At 38.0% G+C, this 17894-nt stretch overlaps 1 protein-coding gene across 2 annotated transcripts in view; it reads right to left on the bottom strand.

The window, feature by feature from the left end:
• The window catches only part of STK33 (serine/threonine kinase 33), a 185404-nt gene that overhangs the window by 82063 nt on the left and 85447 nt on the right, over positions 1-17894 (bottom strand). For both annotated transcript variants that reach the window (XM_055423426.2, XM_055423427.2), the window contains exons 2-4: positions 7964-8358; positions 6440-6553; positions 3636-3749 (exon numbers count right to left, since the gene is read on the bottom strand). In XM_055423426.2, coding sequence (XP_055279401.2) covers positions 3636-3749; positions 6440-6553; positions 7964-8188 — 453 coding nt within the window. In that variant the 5' untranslated portion in view covers positions 8189-8358. The remainder of the gene's footprint in view (positions 1-3635; positions 3750-6439; positions 6554-7963; positions 8359-17894) is intronic.

Below are 17894 nucleotides of genomic sequence, written 5' to 3'. Positions count from 1 at the left end.
ATAACAGGGAGGGAACACAGCTCCACCCATCAATAGAAAATTGGATTAAAGATTTACTGAGCATTGCATCACCCATCACAAGGCCCAGTTTACCCCTCAGTCAGTCCCTCCCATCAGAAAGCTTCCATAAGCCTCTTAACCTTCTCCATCAGAGGGCAAACAGACTGAAAACCATAATCACAGAAAACTAACCAATCTGATCACATGGAACACAATCTTATCTAACTCAATGAAACTATAAGCCATGCTGTGTAGGGCCATCCAAGATGGATTGGTCACTGTTTGTGGAGAGGTCTGACAAAATGTGGTCCACTGGAGAAGGGAATGGCAAACAACTTCAGTATTCTTGCCTTGAGAACCCCATGAACAGAATGAAAGGCAAAAAGATAGGACACTGAAAGGTGAACTCCCCAGGTCGGTAGATGCCCAATATGCTACTGGAGATCAGTGGAGAAATAACTCCAGAAAGAATGGAGGGATGGAGCCAAAGCAAAAACCCAGTTGTGGATGTGACTGGTGATAGAAGCAAGGTCTGATGCTGTAAAGAGCAACATTGCATGGGAACCTGGAATGTTAGGTCTATGAATCAAGGCAAAATGGAAGTGGTCAAATAGGAGATGGCAAGAGTGAATGTTGACATTTTAAGAATCAGCAAACTAACATGGACTAGAATGGGTGAATTTAACTCAAACGACCATTATATCTACTACTGTGGGCAAGAATGCCTTAGAAGAAATGGAGTAGCCATCATAGTCAACAGGAGAGTCCAAAATGCAGTACTTGGATGCAATCTCAAAAACGAAAGAATGATCTCTTCATTTCCAAGGCAAACCATTCAACATCATGGTAATCCAAGTCTATGCCCTGACTTCAGTAACGCAGAAGAAGCTGAAGTTGAATGGTTCTATGAAGACCTTTTAGAACTAACACCCAAAAAAGATATCTTTTTCATTATAAGGGACTGGAATGCAAAAGCAAGAAATCAAGAAACACCTGGAGTAACAGGCAAATTTGGCCTTGGAGTACAGAATGAAGCAGAGCAAAGGTTAATCAAGTTCTGCCAAGAGAACACACTGGTCATAGCAAACACCCTCTTCCAACAACACAAGAGAAGACTCTACACATGGACATCACCAGATGGTCAATACCAAAATCAGACTGATTATATTCTTTGCAGCCAAAGATGGAGAAGCTCTATACAGTCAGCAAAAACAAGACCAGGAGCTGACTGTCGCTCAGATCATGAACTCCTTATTGCCAAATTCAGACTTCAACTCAAGAAAGTAGGGAAAACCACTAGACCTTCAGGCATGACCTATATCAAATCCCTTATGATTATACAGTGGAAGTGAGAAATAGATTTAAGGACTAGATCTGATGGCACTACTGATGAACTGTGGATGGAGGTTTGTGACACTGTACAGGAGACAGTGATCAAGGCCGTCCCCTAAGAAAAAGAAATGCAAAAAAGCAAAATGGCTGTCTGAGGAGGCCTTACAAATAGTTGTGAAAAGAAGAGAAGTGAAAAGCAATGGAGAAAAGGAAAGATGTACTCATTTGAATGCAGAGTTCCAAAGAATAGCAAGCAGAGATAAGAAAGCCTTCCTCAGCAATCAGTGCAAAGAAATAGAGGAAAACAACAAGAGAGCTCTTCAAGAAAATTAGAGATACCAAGGGAACATTTCATGCAAAGATGAGCTCAATAAAGGACAGAAATGGTATGGACCTAACAGAACCAGAAGATATTAGGAAGAGGTGGCAAGAACACACAGAAGAACTGTTAAAAAAAAATCTTCACGATCCAGATAAATGATGGTGTGATCACTCACCTAGAACCAGGCATCCTGGAATGCGAAGTCAAGTGGGCCTTTGGAAGCATCACTATGAACAAAGCTAGTGGAGGTAAGGAAAATGCAGCAGTGTCCACAAGACTGGAAAAGGTCAGTTTTCATTCCAATCCCAAAGAAAAGCAATGCCAAAGAACATTCAAACTACCACACAATTACACTCATCTCACAAGGTAGCAAAGTAATGCTCAAAATTCTCCAAGCCAGGCTTCAACAGTACATGAACCGTGAACTTCCAGATGTTCAAGCTGGATTTAGAAAAGACAGAGGAACCAGAGAACAAATAGCCAACATCTGTTGGATCACTGAAAAAGCAAGAGAGTTCCAGAAAAACATCTATTTCTGTTTTATTGACTATGCCAAAGCCTTTGACTGTGTGGATCACAACAAACTGTGGAACATTCTTCAAGAGATGGGAATACCAGACCACCTGACCTGCCTCTTGAGACATCTGTACACAGGTCAGGAAGCAACAGTTAGAACTGGACATGGAACAATAGACTGGTTCCAAATAGGGAAAGGAGTATGTCAAGGCTGAATATTATCACCTGCTTATTTAACTTACAGGCAGAGTACATCATGCGAAATGCCGGACTGGGTAAAGCACAAGCTAGAATCAAGACTGCCAGGAGAAATATCAGTAACCTCAGATATGCAGATGACACCACCCTTATGCCGAAAGTGAAGAAGAACTAAAGAGCCTCTTGATGAAAGTGAAAGAGGAGAGTGAAAAAGTTGGCTTAAAACTCAACACTCAGAATACTAAGATCATGGCATCTGGTCCCATCACTTCATGGCAATAGATGGGGAAACAATGGAAACAGTGACAGATTTTATTTTTTAGGGCTCCAAAATCACAGCAGATGATGACTGCAGCCATAAAATTAAAAGACACTTGCTCCTAGTAAGGAAAGTTATGAAAAACCTAGACAGCATAGTAAAAAGCAGACACATTACTTTGCCAGCAAAGGTTTGTCTAGTCAAAGCTATGGTTTTTCCAGTGGTCATGTATGGATGTGAGAGTTGGACTATAAAGAAAGCTGAGTGCCAAAGAACTGATGCTTTTGAACTGTGGTGTTAGAGAAGACTCTTGAGAGTCCCTTGGACTGAAAGGAAATCCATCCAGTTCATCCTAAAGGAAATCAGTCCTGAATATTCATTGGAAAGACTGATGCTGAAGCTGAAACTCCAATACTTTGGCCACCTGATGCGAAGAGCTGACTCATTTGAAAAGACCCTGATGCTGGGAAAGATTGAAGGCAGAAGGAGAAGGGGACAACAGAGGATGAGATGATTGGATGGTATCACCCACTCAATGGACGTGAGTTTGAGTAAAGTCCGGGAGTTGGTGATGGACAGGGAGGTCTGGCATGCTGCAGCCCATGGAGTTGCAGAGTCGCATACGACTGAGCAACTGAACTGAACTGAAGCCTTTCCCTTCTCCAGGGGATCTTCCCAATTGAACCTAGGTCTCCCGCATTGCAGGCAGATTCTTTACAAGCTGAGCCACATGGGAAGCCCAGGAATACTGAAGTGGGTGGTCTATCCCTTCTCCAACAGATGTTCCCAACTCAGGAATTGAACAGGGGTCTCCTGCATTGCAGGTGGATTCTTTACCAACTGAGCTATGAGGGAAGCCCAGAAGGCTAGAGAAATACCCACATTTCTCCATGCAACAGCCCAGGCCCTGTCCCCAAGGATCAGCTGTATTAGTGTAAAAAATTGTACTGCCCACCGCACCTTGCTGTAGAACTGCACCTTCAGTATGATGCTGCTGACAAGCCTTACCTTTTCTTTGTTCACTTTTTTAATTGCCCACTTAGTTTCTCTTTCCTTGTCTATGGCTTCAATGACCATTCCAAAGCTCCCTTGTCCCAATATTCTTCCAAAGGTATAGATTTCCTAGATAAAAAAATAAATAGTTGTTTTGTCTTTCTCTGCCATTCATCAGGTATGACAAATGAACATATAATACTGACAGGCATCCACCCAAGGGAAGAGTGACTCTGCTCCAGGGTAAAATCAAATAGAAGACACTGACACCACAAATTTGCTTCAGTATTAATAAACACATCTTAATTAAGCAAAAATAAGTTTTGATGAGTCTTATTAAATATCCTTTAGAGAAAAACCATAAAAATCCTAATGAGGAAATGTGAAAAACTTCAAATATATAAAAAATGAAACTCTCATAAACTATAATATTAAAGAAATGTCTTCATAAGAAAAAGAATGGTCTAGTAATACATGTATACAAATATATTGATATACACTGTATATTTGTGTAAAATAAGTTGTCCAAAAAATTATTCCCAAACTCTGAAAACTATACTATAAAATCAACACATATTAACCATTAGATAACTGGTTTCCTGTTTACCAGGTAAACTTTTTCTTCATTGTTTCGACTAAATAATCATTTTTGTTGTTTGATTTCTTTTTGTTTTAGGAAAAGGATTATATAAATCCTTTTTATATTTATATTAAAGTTTATAATATAAATAAGCATTGAGAAAAAAATTAAAACCATCCATAGTCACATTATCCAAACCAAGGATCCTTCTGTCTATCATTTCACTCCTGCTTACAAAGACAGAATGCACTGGTCTTGACAACACCAGCATTCCATTTCACACTGTAAAATAACAAGCAGGTAACTCATTGACACTTTCAGTTCTTGTCAATTTGGCTGGAGAGAGTCAGTCTCCCTGATCTAAATCAACTCCAAGGCATTAACAAGAGTTTCTAGACCCATTACACCCAGAGATTAGAACAGGAGAGAACCCCTGAGCTAACGTCCCTGGGGCAAGTCTCTCTTGGAGACTTCTTAGAGCCTGCCTTAGAGATGCCAGCCAGGTTCCCCCTGTGTGACTACTTTCATCTGCACCCTGCAACAGGTAAACTACTGCCAGACTTCATATTTTCTACTGCTTACATTCCTTTCTGACTTTTGTAAAAGAAGATGGAGTATCCAACTAATTACTTACCTACTTCACAAAGGGCTTTTCTGCCTAACTCTGCACCACGGTCATTATTCTTTTGACTTTTTTCAACATGTATGCATTGGTGCTCAAACACTATTATTACTCTCTTGCTTACAAATATTTGGACTCATTTTTTTCCTTCCAAGATGTTCTAGAAACACCTTATAAACATGTTTCTTTTTTATCCTTTAAAAAGCCTGCCTGAAACCTTGCCGGCAAAATATTCATGCTTAGTGCATGAGGAAAAAGGAGAAAGAAGAAATGGAAGGGAGGAGAGAGAAGAAGAGAGGAAGCAAGGAAAGGAAAAAGAGACAGAGGGCGAGAAGGGAAGACACAGAAAGGGAAATAAAAAAGAAGAAAAGAAAAATGTTCGGCTTCAACATGTAGATTTTTCTTAGCTATCTTCTTGTGATACATACTTTGGGGGCTACAAAGATGAATAAACCATAATTCCTGTTTTCTTATCATTTGTCTCATGTCTGGCTCAATGGACATGAATTTGAATAAACTCTGGAAGACAGTGGAGGACAGAGCCTGGCATGCTGCAGTCCAGCAGAGTCAGACACGACTTAGTGACTGCACAACAACAACATCATTTGTAAATTGAGTCATACAGTCTTAAGTTAAAAGAAAAAATACAAAATGACATTGGGGCCAGAGATCAGAGCTAAAATTCTGGGAACATAAGGGAAAATGGTATGAAAGAGATGGCTTCTGAGAAGCATGTGGGAGAACAAAAGGAAAGAAAGGAAGGAAAATTGAGAATTTTTTCCATAATCCAATCAAGGAATGAATGAGTGAGCTGATAAATGAATACATTTTTCTTTTACAAAGCTCTTATGACTAAATTTAAAACAGTAAATTTGTGGATTTTTTTTTTTTTAAATGCAGGTCTTTTGTAAGATTTTGTAAGACTTAACAAAATCTTTAACAGGGGAAGATTTAAGCTTTCAGGTCAGAATTTTTTAGAAAGTTTTTCTGATCAAATAATTGCTAAATATTTTTTAAAACAATTGTTCAAAGTTATTTAACATTAATGGAATTTTCCTCTTATAGTTGTTCCTGTTGTAGTTCCTTCAATCTAACATTAAAGGAAAACATTTTAATTTCTAAGATGGTATTAAATTTAAGTCATATTTGCATATAAGAACTAGAATCCTGGGGAGAATAATATTGGTATTCACTCAGTCACAGCTGGAGAAAAATGGTCTAGTCCACGAGGGAAATTTTGGCCTCCCTACTGGTCATCAAAGAAGTGAACAGCCAAACCATCTAAGTAATCTGGTCTCTCTCTGCCTCTCAAATAGGTCTATACAAAGATTTCACAACTGCCCTCAGCAACCAGTAAGATTTGGAGACCAAATGCTCTCATTTTATCTAATAAATGTCCTCCACTTAATTATGCAAGTCAAGTTACATCTCCATGAACAGAAAAAATAATTAGTCCACATTTTCTTTAGTAAAGACTTCAACAATCTTAAAAATGGTTAAGTTTCTTCTTTTCTTTTCTTTCCTTAGAGACTTACTTTTAAAATCACTTTTGTTATGAACATTGACTTAGAAGAAATCTGAAAAATTTCTAGTAGCTTCAGTTTGCCCTCTATATACCTGAATAGCAGCTCCATTGTCCATCCTTATGTGAGGAACTTTTCCTTCTGTGAAGTTGCCCCGACCCCACTGTTGTTGAGATGGCTTTCTCTCTACATTTGAAGATTTTGAGGGCTTGAACCAAAAAGAAATGTTAATATTAACACTAAGATAAAGGAGATCAATCCTGGGTGTTCATTGGAAGGACTGATGCTAAAGCTGAACTCCAATACTTTGGCCACCTCATGCGACGAGTTGACTCACTGGAAAAGACTCTGATGCTGGGAAGGATTGGGGGCAGGAGGAGATGGGGACAACAGAGAATGAGATGGCTGGATGGCATCACTGACTCATTGGACATGAGTCTGAGTGAACTCCGGGAGTTGGTGATGGACAGGGAGGCCTGGCGTGCTGTGATTCATGGGGTCGCAAAGAGTTGGACACGACTGAGTGACTGAACTGAACTGAACTGAACTGAAGATACAATACACTTGTTGACAAAGTAAGAACCCTAATTTAGATAATCTGAAAAGTTTTAAATATGTGTCAAGATATTTATTGTATACAAGACTGTTTATCACCTTTTTCAAATTCAAAGCCCTATATAATTCATTCATTAGGCTAAAACAGGCCTTAAGAAGTCATTCAATCTAATCTCCTGAATCCAGGCAATTCTACATGATGACCTGCACAGAAGATAAATCAGGACTTAAAATCTTTAAAATCACAAGAGATGGCAACTTCACAGTTTTCTTAATCACTCTTGTTTCAAGACATAACAATCATCTCAAATCGGTTATACACAAGAAATTACTGACCAGACATTTACAAAATATGCTTTGAATGAAAATAACATAGCAACAATTCACTCAGAGACATTTATATGTCAATAACTATACCATAATACAATTCAGAAATAACATTTTAGAGTGAAAATTTGAAAAAGGTATAAATTTGAGGACTGAGAACCTAACTTTTCTTAAACTTACTGCTCTCTGTATCCAAATTTATGCTCTATCAATGACAATCTTCCAGAGTGTCTCTTCTCTATAAAGACAAACATACCCAAGCCAGTCCAACTGGGTATTCACAGATTGTAACTAAGGCAAATCAGGTTTGTAAGGTATATTTAATATTCCATTTAGATAACCAGGAACTGTCTTAAATAATAACCACCCTGTATTTAACCACAATCATAAATCTAATTCTGCACCTGTTGAAGAAAACACCCCCAAATTCAGGTTTAAATCAATTTGAAAACCAATCGATTTCCATATAAACCATTTTTTTAATAAAAGCTGGAATAACATTCCAAATTATTTATAATCCTGGGAAATCATTAATTTGGGGCAGTGGTTGGTTAAAAGAATGAAAGAAACTATCAACCAATTTTTCTTACCTCTCCTGTAAGAAAGAAATGACACCTTAATAGTAAAGAAGGCAATGAATTAGCTGACAAGGGCCCATGGATAAGGATGAATGTAGGGATGGGATTAGGGAATGGGACATCAACTTGTGTTGAGATGTAGAATCTTTAATATTTACCGAATCTTTTCCAGAAGTAACATCTTTGTTGGCTCCTTTTTCTTTTTTTTTTTCTGGTGAAACTATAAATTCTGAACTACCTGTGCTTGATGTCTGTGACATTTCCACCACTGACATTGGAGAAAGCTTTGTTTTACAAGAACATATACAAAGTGCATTTTTCTGAGAAGCAGATGAGCAGTGGGGGCACTTTGTGGATTTTTTACCACAGCTGCTATCAGCCATTTGCTTAACTCTGCAACAAAAGCAACTTTATTAAAAGAAAGATGTTTCCACTGTTTGAGGAAAAGAACCAGACCAAAAAGGAAAAGGTAGGCTGATGGTGAAAACTGTAACTTCCAAGTGGTGAGGTCCTTAGGTTAATGATGCATTCGACTTCCAGTCACACATGAGAGCTGCAGGAAGAAAAGAAATCTCCATTTAGAAAATTCTTTCTAATCCTATCACTCTCCTAGAAATCAAAGACAAACTAGCAACTAGCACCAAAAGCATCCTGCCTATATATGAAAAGTTAACATTTACAACAAAATTAGAATACATTTCTAAAATCCAATACATTTTCATCTTCTAGAATTGACTCCTTGAACTCCAGACATTTAACAGCCCAAAGAATCACCCTCTGAACTGCTAAAAAGTGTGGTCTAAGGAAATTTGGTGGGTTGATACAAATTTTTTTAAATAAAGTAGAATAAAATAGATAAATATATGAGAGCATTTTGCATAGCTCCTTGGTAAGCTTTGTGAAACTTTAAAAAATTTACATAGTTATGAATGTATATCGTGTGTGTGTGTGTGTGTGTGTGTGTGTGTACACTTGGTCATAATATAAAATGCATTTCATAAGGTGGGTTGTGGTAAATAAAAAAAGGCTTTAAAATACTTGTATAAAACATACATTATTGTGGTTTCAAAAGTTAATGAGCCTCTGTCTACATATTATCAGAGCAAATCCATGTTGTTGTGTGCTCAGTCGCTAAGTCATGTGTGACTCTTTACACCCCATGTACTATATAGCCCACCAGGCTTCTCTGTCCATGGGATTTCCCAGGCAAGAATACTGGAGTGGGTTGCCATTTCCTCCTCCAGGGGATCTTCTCAACCCAGGGGTTGAGAACATGTGTCTCCTTCATTGGTAGGCAGATTCTTTACCACTGAGTCACCCGGAATGCCCCAAATCCATACTATACACTTCACAAAGGAATAGATAATTTGATTCTATAAAGCTATCTAATGCTAAAAGTTCAAAGGCAATATCAGAAATATCCTTATTTTTACCCTCAAATAGAAAAATAGGAACTAGTGTGTGCTACTTTTCCCTGAGTGAAGAACAGGTATGCCCATCATTCTACCTAACCAGTTATTGCAGCTATATGTATAGTGGCAAGTTGGAAACATGCGAGTTTAGAAATGAGGGGGATGTCTTCCGCAGCACATGAAAAAGAAACTGAGAAATTTCCAGAAGTAACTGGGAGTACATCATCATGGTTCTCTGCCATCCTACTTCAGATATTACTTGAAAGTATATTTTGAAGTCATAGATTGATAAGACTGGGGATATATAGAATATACCTTTGGTCTTTGAACTGGAATTAACTTGACCAGAACAGGAGCTAGATATCTTTATTTCATTAAAGAAATACATTTCTAGCTTTTGTTATCTAAGATTGGTTTTCTAATCAGAAATAAGGGTTGACTTTGATCAAATCTTTACCTATTGTGATTATCATATTTTTCTTATTTGATTTTTTGGTATGTTTTATGGTATTAAAAGCTTTCTTGATATTAAAGCACTCTTGCATTTTGGGTATGAACCCTACATGATCATGATGGATGATTCTTTCAATGTGCTGAAAAATCGAAATGTTTGTATTCTGACTTTTCACAGTTATATTCATAAGTTAAACTGGTCTCTAATTTTCCTTTTCACTCATCTTTATCAGGTTTTGATACAAGATTCTGGCAGTTTTATAAAATAAATTGGCTATCTTTCCATCCCGTGATGCTTTGTAACAGTCTGTATAGCATGGGAATCTATAGGAAAATCTTGCAGGCCCAAAGGATTTTGTGAAAGATATTGCTAGTAGTTTATCCAATATTTATTCCCCCACTCTTCCTTATTAACAAAACCCTGATTCTGTCTGGGATACCAATGTGCTAATTAAAATCTTCCATTTCTGCACATCCCTTGCAGTTGACTTATGACCATGAACCTTACAGAATGCAAGCAAAGTTGTACTAAAGAAAAGCTTTTATTCTTAAAACTTCATTAAAATTTTTTTTTAAAAGGACAAAAAATATACTACATGAGCAGTCAAATCAAAGAAAGAGAAAAACGTGATTAAGAAACAAAATTAAAGATAACCAGAAATGAAAAAGAAATGTAGGTTCTGTTGAATTTTGCCTATAAGGCTCCAAATAAACTGAACCTTCATTCCCTCTCAGATTTCTCTCTCCATTCTCTCCCTTGCTCTAAATACACTGGTCTCCTTGCTGTTCCTCGCATATGCCAAGCACAGTGCCTTCTCGTGGCTTTGGCTTTGGCCCTTGCTCCCTCTGCTAGGATGCACTTTCCTCAGATATTTGCATGGCTTGCTCCCTCACTTCATGGTGATTTCTGCTCATCTGAGAGACCTCTTCTAACCATCTCATCTGAAACAGCAGGCCATTCATTCTGTCCCCTTACTTTGCTTTAATTTTATCCACAGCACGTATCATTGCACTTGGGAAGTTCTATATCAGAGTTCCTTCCCACTTTTAGGGAACAGATGATTTCCATATATGTAAATTGTTTCATGAGGTTTCCTCAAAGGCTCAGATTCCTCAAAGAATCTGCCTGCAATGCAGGAGACACACGGTTAGATTCCTGGGTCTGGAAGATCCCCTAGGGAAGGAAATGGCAACCTACTTCAGTATTCTTGCCTAAAAATTCCCATGGACAGAGAGAGGAGGCTGGCAGGCTACAGTCCAAAGAGTCACAAAGAGTAGGACACAACTAAGTGACTAAGCACACAAATTGTTTCACAGTAATGAAAGCCATCCAATTAATTTCATTCAGTTAGAATAACCAAAATCAGATCATGGCAGTGTTCTCAAAAAGGGAGGAGCTCTTGCACGCCAATCTTTTCTGTGAAGAGATGCAAAAATCCTAAATGGTGTGACTGTATTCATCTTTACCCTAGGTTACAGCATATTCTAAGATTACTAGATAGAAATAAATAGACAAGTCAGCTCAATAAGTACGACCTTTCACCAAAGCAGTACAAAAAATTTTACTGATGTGATTAAAACCCATAATGGTGAGCACTGGAAAAGGTACATCAAGGGTACCCTCCCGACAGGCAGAGGGAAAAAAGAATGCGACTGATGCCAACACACACACACATTTTAACAAAAGCTTGACCTTGTTTTCCAAGTATATGTAGCAAGACAAACAAAACTCAGAATGTACCTTTATGCACACTGAAAAATGATTTAACTTTAGGCCTTGGAAGAAAATGCTTTGCATTTCAGGTTAAATGTATAAGCCTATAACCATCAATGACTCAGAGCAGCAGAGTAGATCTGCAAATAACAGCCTCTCTGTTTAGAAAAAAACAGTGCTTTCTCTCTGCAGGTGTAGAAAAGTCCCATATCATATATGCAAGGCATTATTTTATGCATGCATTAAGAAAACTGATTTTATAGTACTTTTTATAATAAACTGAAAGAAGTGTTCACAATGCAAAGGTTTATTTAAAATGTAGCTAAGTTCCTTCATTATAAATAGTACTCCTAAAAGCATTCTTATATTGGTCACATTTTACTACATTATATATATATATATATATATATATAATCTCCACAAACTTTCAAGAGAATCTTTAAATATTAAATTTCCCATTTCTAAGACAGTTTATTTTGTGGATTGAAAAATAGTTGTACTTTTCTTAGTTCAGTTCAGAAAGCATCTCCTTTAGTTTCTCCCTCAGTCTCTCAGTGTCAGGTTACCACAGTGTCACTGACTCTGACATAGACTTCCAGGTACTTGCTTGCTCCAGTTTCTGACATCCATTGCCCTAGAAGTATTTGGTAGCTATATTCAGAAAATATAGGAGTTTCTGGTATTCACTGACAAGCTTCATTTCTGCTTCCCAACTATTACATTTGCCAAAGTAATGTTCTACTTTCTTACCCCAGCAATGCTGAAACAATAGGTGGAATAGCTGTATGCAAAATTTCTTGAGAAGGATTGGATTTTGAATTTAATTTCTTTTTGGCTGGCTGAATTCTAATTATTTTAACTTAAAAACCAAAAGAGAACAAACATTTACTCACATTTATTTCTTTCTCACTTATGAATTGATCTGAAAGATTTGTTAGTAAAATAAATCTACTGTCTAGTGGGCCAAATGATGTCATTCATATTTTAGGGACATAAAATGAATCAGGTATTGCAAACCTAGCGTATCTTTATGTAAACACAAAGATGAATAGCTCTTCTTATGTAGAACCATGGAATTACATGTAAACAGGACTTTGGATAGAAAAACATATTAGGAAACCAAAGAAACTTCTAATATAATAGTTTCTTTGTGTCTCCAAAGACTGGACATGCATAGGTATTAAACATAATGTAAATAAATAAAATAAGGTCAAATAATGTCAGTGTTTAACAAACGTGAGCTTTCCTTTGGCTAAAGATTCTCATTTTATTTTCAGGAGTAAAACAAGTCAATGGAACAACTCTGATATGGAAACTCTCTGAGTTTTTATTTCAACATAAAAAGGTCTCTTAACACACTGGCCCTAGAAGATACACTTACAGTAATTTCCTCGAAAATGAACACAAGAATGGTTTTATGAGATATAACTAGCTACAATTTTCTTCCCCAAAAGCAATTTTTAGCTTTCTTTGCTAAGACTATGTCTACAAGGAACCTATCAGTCAAGTCAATTCAGTAAAAAATGTGTCCTATTCAAGTAAAGAAAAAAACCTTATGGATTGTCTGACATTATGCAGACCAAGTGGAATGACTGTATATTCACTTTTCAACTACTTGTTTCCATAACATGCTTACAGAACCTAAAGAGGGGCCAAATGAGCTTTCTAGATCATAGGGTTGTTAAATGAGACCAGCACTTGTTTACTATTTCCACTAAGGTCATGATTAGGGAAATTGGTCTATATTATCTTATAAAAGGATTTATAGTATGTTTAAATTTTATATTATTTCAGACATTTAAAAATTCTGACATTTAACACCTAACGTATGCTATCAGATTTAAAATTTTTAATTTGCATACTACTATCAGTCCCTCACTGATTAAGCTATAATCTGGAGGGACAGTCTTAAATGTGGTCCCCATGCTGACAGTTTAAGAACAGAGATTTTACAAAGAAAGTATGGTTTAAAGAAACTGGAGAGATTCCCCCATCCCCACCGATTCTTTCCCTGATGTTTTTCTTGTTGTTATCCAGTGTCTTTTCTCCACGTACATTAAAAGCAATCTGAAGTCAGGGACCTTTATGCCAGCACAGCTGATCCTGTACATAATGGACACTCAATGAAAATCTGTGAGTGTTCATTTTGTGGGGGAAGAGCCATAATCACAAATCACTTAGGCAGAAAATAAGCAGGTGTATAGAAAAGCCATCAAGAAACAAGGGAGTCATGTGGAGGAGGGAATGTCAGAGCTCTCTTCATGAAGGAATTAGAGTTCTGTGTGACTCAAAGACAGTGCAAGCCAATATTAACCTGATACAAAGGACTTCCTAACATTTAGAACTGTCTAAGTTAACAGGAAAGACTATCTCTGTCACTACAAGTGTCCAAGTAGAGGTTGGAAGGTCAGCTGTAAAGAAATCATAGATGATATTTAAACATAAATTAGGATGTCATAGATAAAGCAAGGGAATTCCAGAAAAATATCTACTTCCATTTCATTGACTACACAAAAGTCTTTAACTGTGTGGATCACAACAAACTGAAACATTCTTAAAGTGAGGGGTATACCAGACCACTGTACCTGTCTCCTGAGAAACCTGAATGCAAGTCAAGGAGCAATAGTTAGAACTAGACATGGAACAACAGACTGGTTCAAAATTGGGAAAGGAGTATGTCAAGGCTGAATATTTTCACCCTGCTTATTTATGTGTACTAGGTATACTATGCAGAGTACACCATGCAAAATTCTGGGCTGGATGAATCACAAGCTGGAATCAAGACTTCCAGGAGAAATATCAACAACCTCAGATATGCAGACGATACCACTCTAATGACAGAAAGTGAAGAGGAACTAAAGAGCCTCTTGATGACGGTGAAAGGGGAGAGTGAAAAAGCTGGCTTAAAACTCAACATTCAAAAAACAAAGATCATGGCATCCAGTCCCATCATTTCATGGCAAATAGAAGAGGGAAAAGTGGAAACAGTGACAGATTTTATTTTCTTGGGCTCCAAAATCACTGCAGATGGTGACTGAAGTCATGAAATTAAAAGACGCTTGCTGTTTGGAAGAAAAGCTATGACAAACCTAGACGGCATATTAAAAAGCAGAGACATCACTTTGCCAACAAAGGTGTGTATAGTCAAAGCTATGGTTTTTCCAGTAGTCATGTACAGATGTGACAGTTGGACCATAAAGAAGCCGAGTGCTGAAAAATTGATGCTTTTGAACTGTAGTGCTGGAGAAGACTACTGACAGTCCCTTGGACAGCAAGGAGATCAAACCAGTCAATCCTAAAGGAAATCAACCCTGAATATTCATTGGAAAGAGTGACACTAAAGCTAAAGTTCCAATACTTTGGCCATCTGATGCAAAGAGAAGACTCACTGGAAAAGACCTGATGCTGGGAAAGATTTAAGGCAAAAGGAGAAGGGGCAGCAGAGGATGAGTTGGTTGGATGGCATCATCAACTCAATGGACTTGAGTTTGAGCAAACTCCAAGAGATAGTGAAGGACAGGGTAGCCTGGTGTGCTGTAGTCCACAGGGTTGCAGAGTTGGACACGACTCAGCAACTGAACAAACAGGCAACCTACTTCTTGTAGCCAGATGTTTGAAGGCATGACAACTCCAAACAGTCTATAACAAAACACCAACAATACATTACATGATCTCTGTTTTTAAGATTCTTTATAAGCAATATTAATTTAATAAAACAAACAAGAAAAATACTTCTCTTGACTGTGAGAACATCCAGGGCAGGAACTATGTTCTATTCACCTTGTCATCTTATATTCAGTAAAGATCTCCATTACTAAATAAGGATTATTGATTGAAAACTACTCAGTGATTGATAGAAACAGTGTTTCTGAACTCACAAATATAATATGCAATGTATGTGCCTAGAGTAAGAGAGCCAGTGCTTATTATGTAAAAAAAAATAATATACCTGACGATGCCTCCTGGCCAAAAAACTAACTGCCAATCCTCACTCTACCTTGAAGCTCTCATTCTAGAGCCAAACACCAAACCCCCAATACCAAGCCTGACTCCAATCCTCTACTCTAAATTGCCATCTACTTCTGACAGTTTTCCTATCAAACAAGATGTTACAACTACACTCCCAAATTTATGAATCTTAAAGGATATACAGACACAAGTATTTACTTCAATGATATACCATACTGTAAAACTCTAAGGGTTTCAGCTGACTAAGTCCAGTCTTCAACAACTATAAAACTTGGTCCTAATAAACCTTATTATTACTTAGATCCTCATATTCAATAAAAAAAAATCACTACTTTTTGACAGATTGCTTAACTAGCAATAACTGGCTTGTGCTTCTTTCATATAAAACATGCATGTCATTAGTTCAGTCCAGTTGCTCAGTCACGTTCGACTCTTTGCAACCCCATGGACTGTAGCATGCCAGGCCTCCCTGTCCATCATCAACTTCCAGAGCTTACTCACATTCGTGTCCATTGAGTTAGTGATGCCATCCAACCATCTCATCCTCTGTCGTCCCCTTCTCCCACCTTCAATCTTTCCCAGCATCAGTGTCTTTTCAAATGACTCAACTCTTCACATCAGGTGGCCAAAGTATTGGAGTTTCAGCTTCAGCATCAGTCCTTCCAATGAATATTCAGGACTGATTTCCTTTAGGATGGATTGGTTGGATCTCCTTGCAGCCCAAGGGACTCTCAAGAGTCTTCTCCAACACCACAGTTCAAAAGCATCAATTCTTTGGCGCTCAGCTTTCTTTATAGTCCAACTCTCACATCCATACATGACTACTGGAAAAACCATAGCTTTGACTAGATGGACCTTTGTTGGCAAAGTAATGTCTCTGGCTTTTTAGTATGCTGTCTAGGTTGGTCATAACTTTTCTTTGAAGGAGCAAGCGTCTTTTAATTTCATGGCTGCAGTCATCATCTGCAGTGATTTTGGAGCCCCCCAAAATAAAGTCTGTCACTGTTTCTATTGTTTCCCCATCTATTTGCCATGTCATAGATGAGACCAAAAAAATTCATGTTATATATATGTTAACTTTCTCAGGCTCCCTAGCCAAATCACCTCAAGTAAGGATACTTATTTTAGAGAAGAGACTGTTCTCTTCACTTCTAATGATGAGTCATTTATCTGCAGCACACAAACCCCAGACTTAGCCAGAACAAAAGCATTTAGAATGTCATATCTTGGTCATCAATGTGGCATGTCTGTTAATTTCAACAAAATAGCAAAGACAGGGGAAATAAGACCTAAAAGACACTTACTGGTAAGGGTTCTGTAAGACTAGCCAAGAGACGTCTTCAGGAAGCAGTAACGAGTGAAACAGTGAGCAAGAGAGGTCAAAGTAGGAGAACAGAACAACACAGAACCCAGTCACCCAACCATGTATGCATGTACCCAGTGAACATTTTCTAAATACCTGTTATATACCAAGGGTTGTTCTGGGCACAGGGAATAAAGAGATTAGCAAGGCATGGGCCTTAGTGATAATGATTATGATAAAGATAATGATCAGTATAGGCTTCCCAGGGGGTGCAGTGGCAAAGAATCAGCCTGCCAACACAGGAGCCACAAGAAATGCGGGTTCAATCCCCAGGTCAGGAAGATCCCCTGGAGTAAGAACCCACTCTAGTATTCTTGCCTGGAAAATTCCATGGACAGAGGAGACTGGCAAGCTACAGTCCATGTGGTTGCAAAGAGTCAGACATGATTGAGCAACTGAGCACACACACATACAATGATCAGTATATAAAAACTAGAAAAGTAATATAAAAGAGGGAGTTACCACAGAAGTAATATACTCAAGTGGGAAACAAAATTTAGAATGATAGAGATCAGGATTCAAATTTCACCTCTACTACTTACTGCTGCTACTGCTGCTGCTAAGTCGCTTCAGTCGTGTCCGACTCTGTGCAACCCCATAGACGGAAGCCCACCAGGCTCCGCCATCCCCGGGATTCTCCAGGCAAGAATACTGGAGTGGGTTGCCATTTCCTTCTCCAATGCATGAAAGTGAAAAGTGAAAGTGAAGTCACTCAGTCGTGTCCGACTCTTAGCGATCCCATGGACTGCAGCCTACCAGGCTCCTCCATCCATGGGATTTTCCAGGCAAGAGTACTGGAGTGGGGTGCCACTCTGTACATATGGGGATATGTAAAGAGGAGCTAATAGTAGGAACTCTCTTACATGATTATCGTGAGAACTAACTATGTAACATTTGTACAGTGCCTATTAAACATTAAAAAAAACTAAGATCATTGCATCCCGGTCCCATCATATGGCAAATAGAAGGGGAGAAAGTGGAAGCAGAGACAGATCTTATTTTCTTGGGCTTCAAAATCACTGCAGCCATGAAATTAAAAGATGCTTGCCAAAGAATGCTCAAACTACCACACAATTGCACTCATCTCACATGCTAGTAAAGTCATGCTCAAAATTCTCCAAGCCAGGCTTCAGCAGTATGTAAACCGTGAACTCCCAGATGTTCAACAGGTTTTAGAA

Source organism: Moschus berezovskii, chromosome 14, assembly GCF_049115385.1.
Source record: "Moschus berezovskii isolate FMDL1 chromosome 14, NW_MosBer_1.0, whole genome shotgun sequence".
In the NCBI taxonomy this organism is placed as follows: domain Eukaryota; kingdom Metazoa; phylum Chordata; class Mammalia; order Artiodactyla; family Moschidae; genus Moschus; species Moschus berezovskii.
The sequence above is the reverse complement of the archived record's forward strand: the minus strand, read 5'-3'. Positions and strand labels throughout refer to the sequence as shown.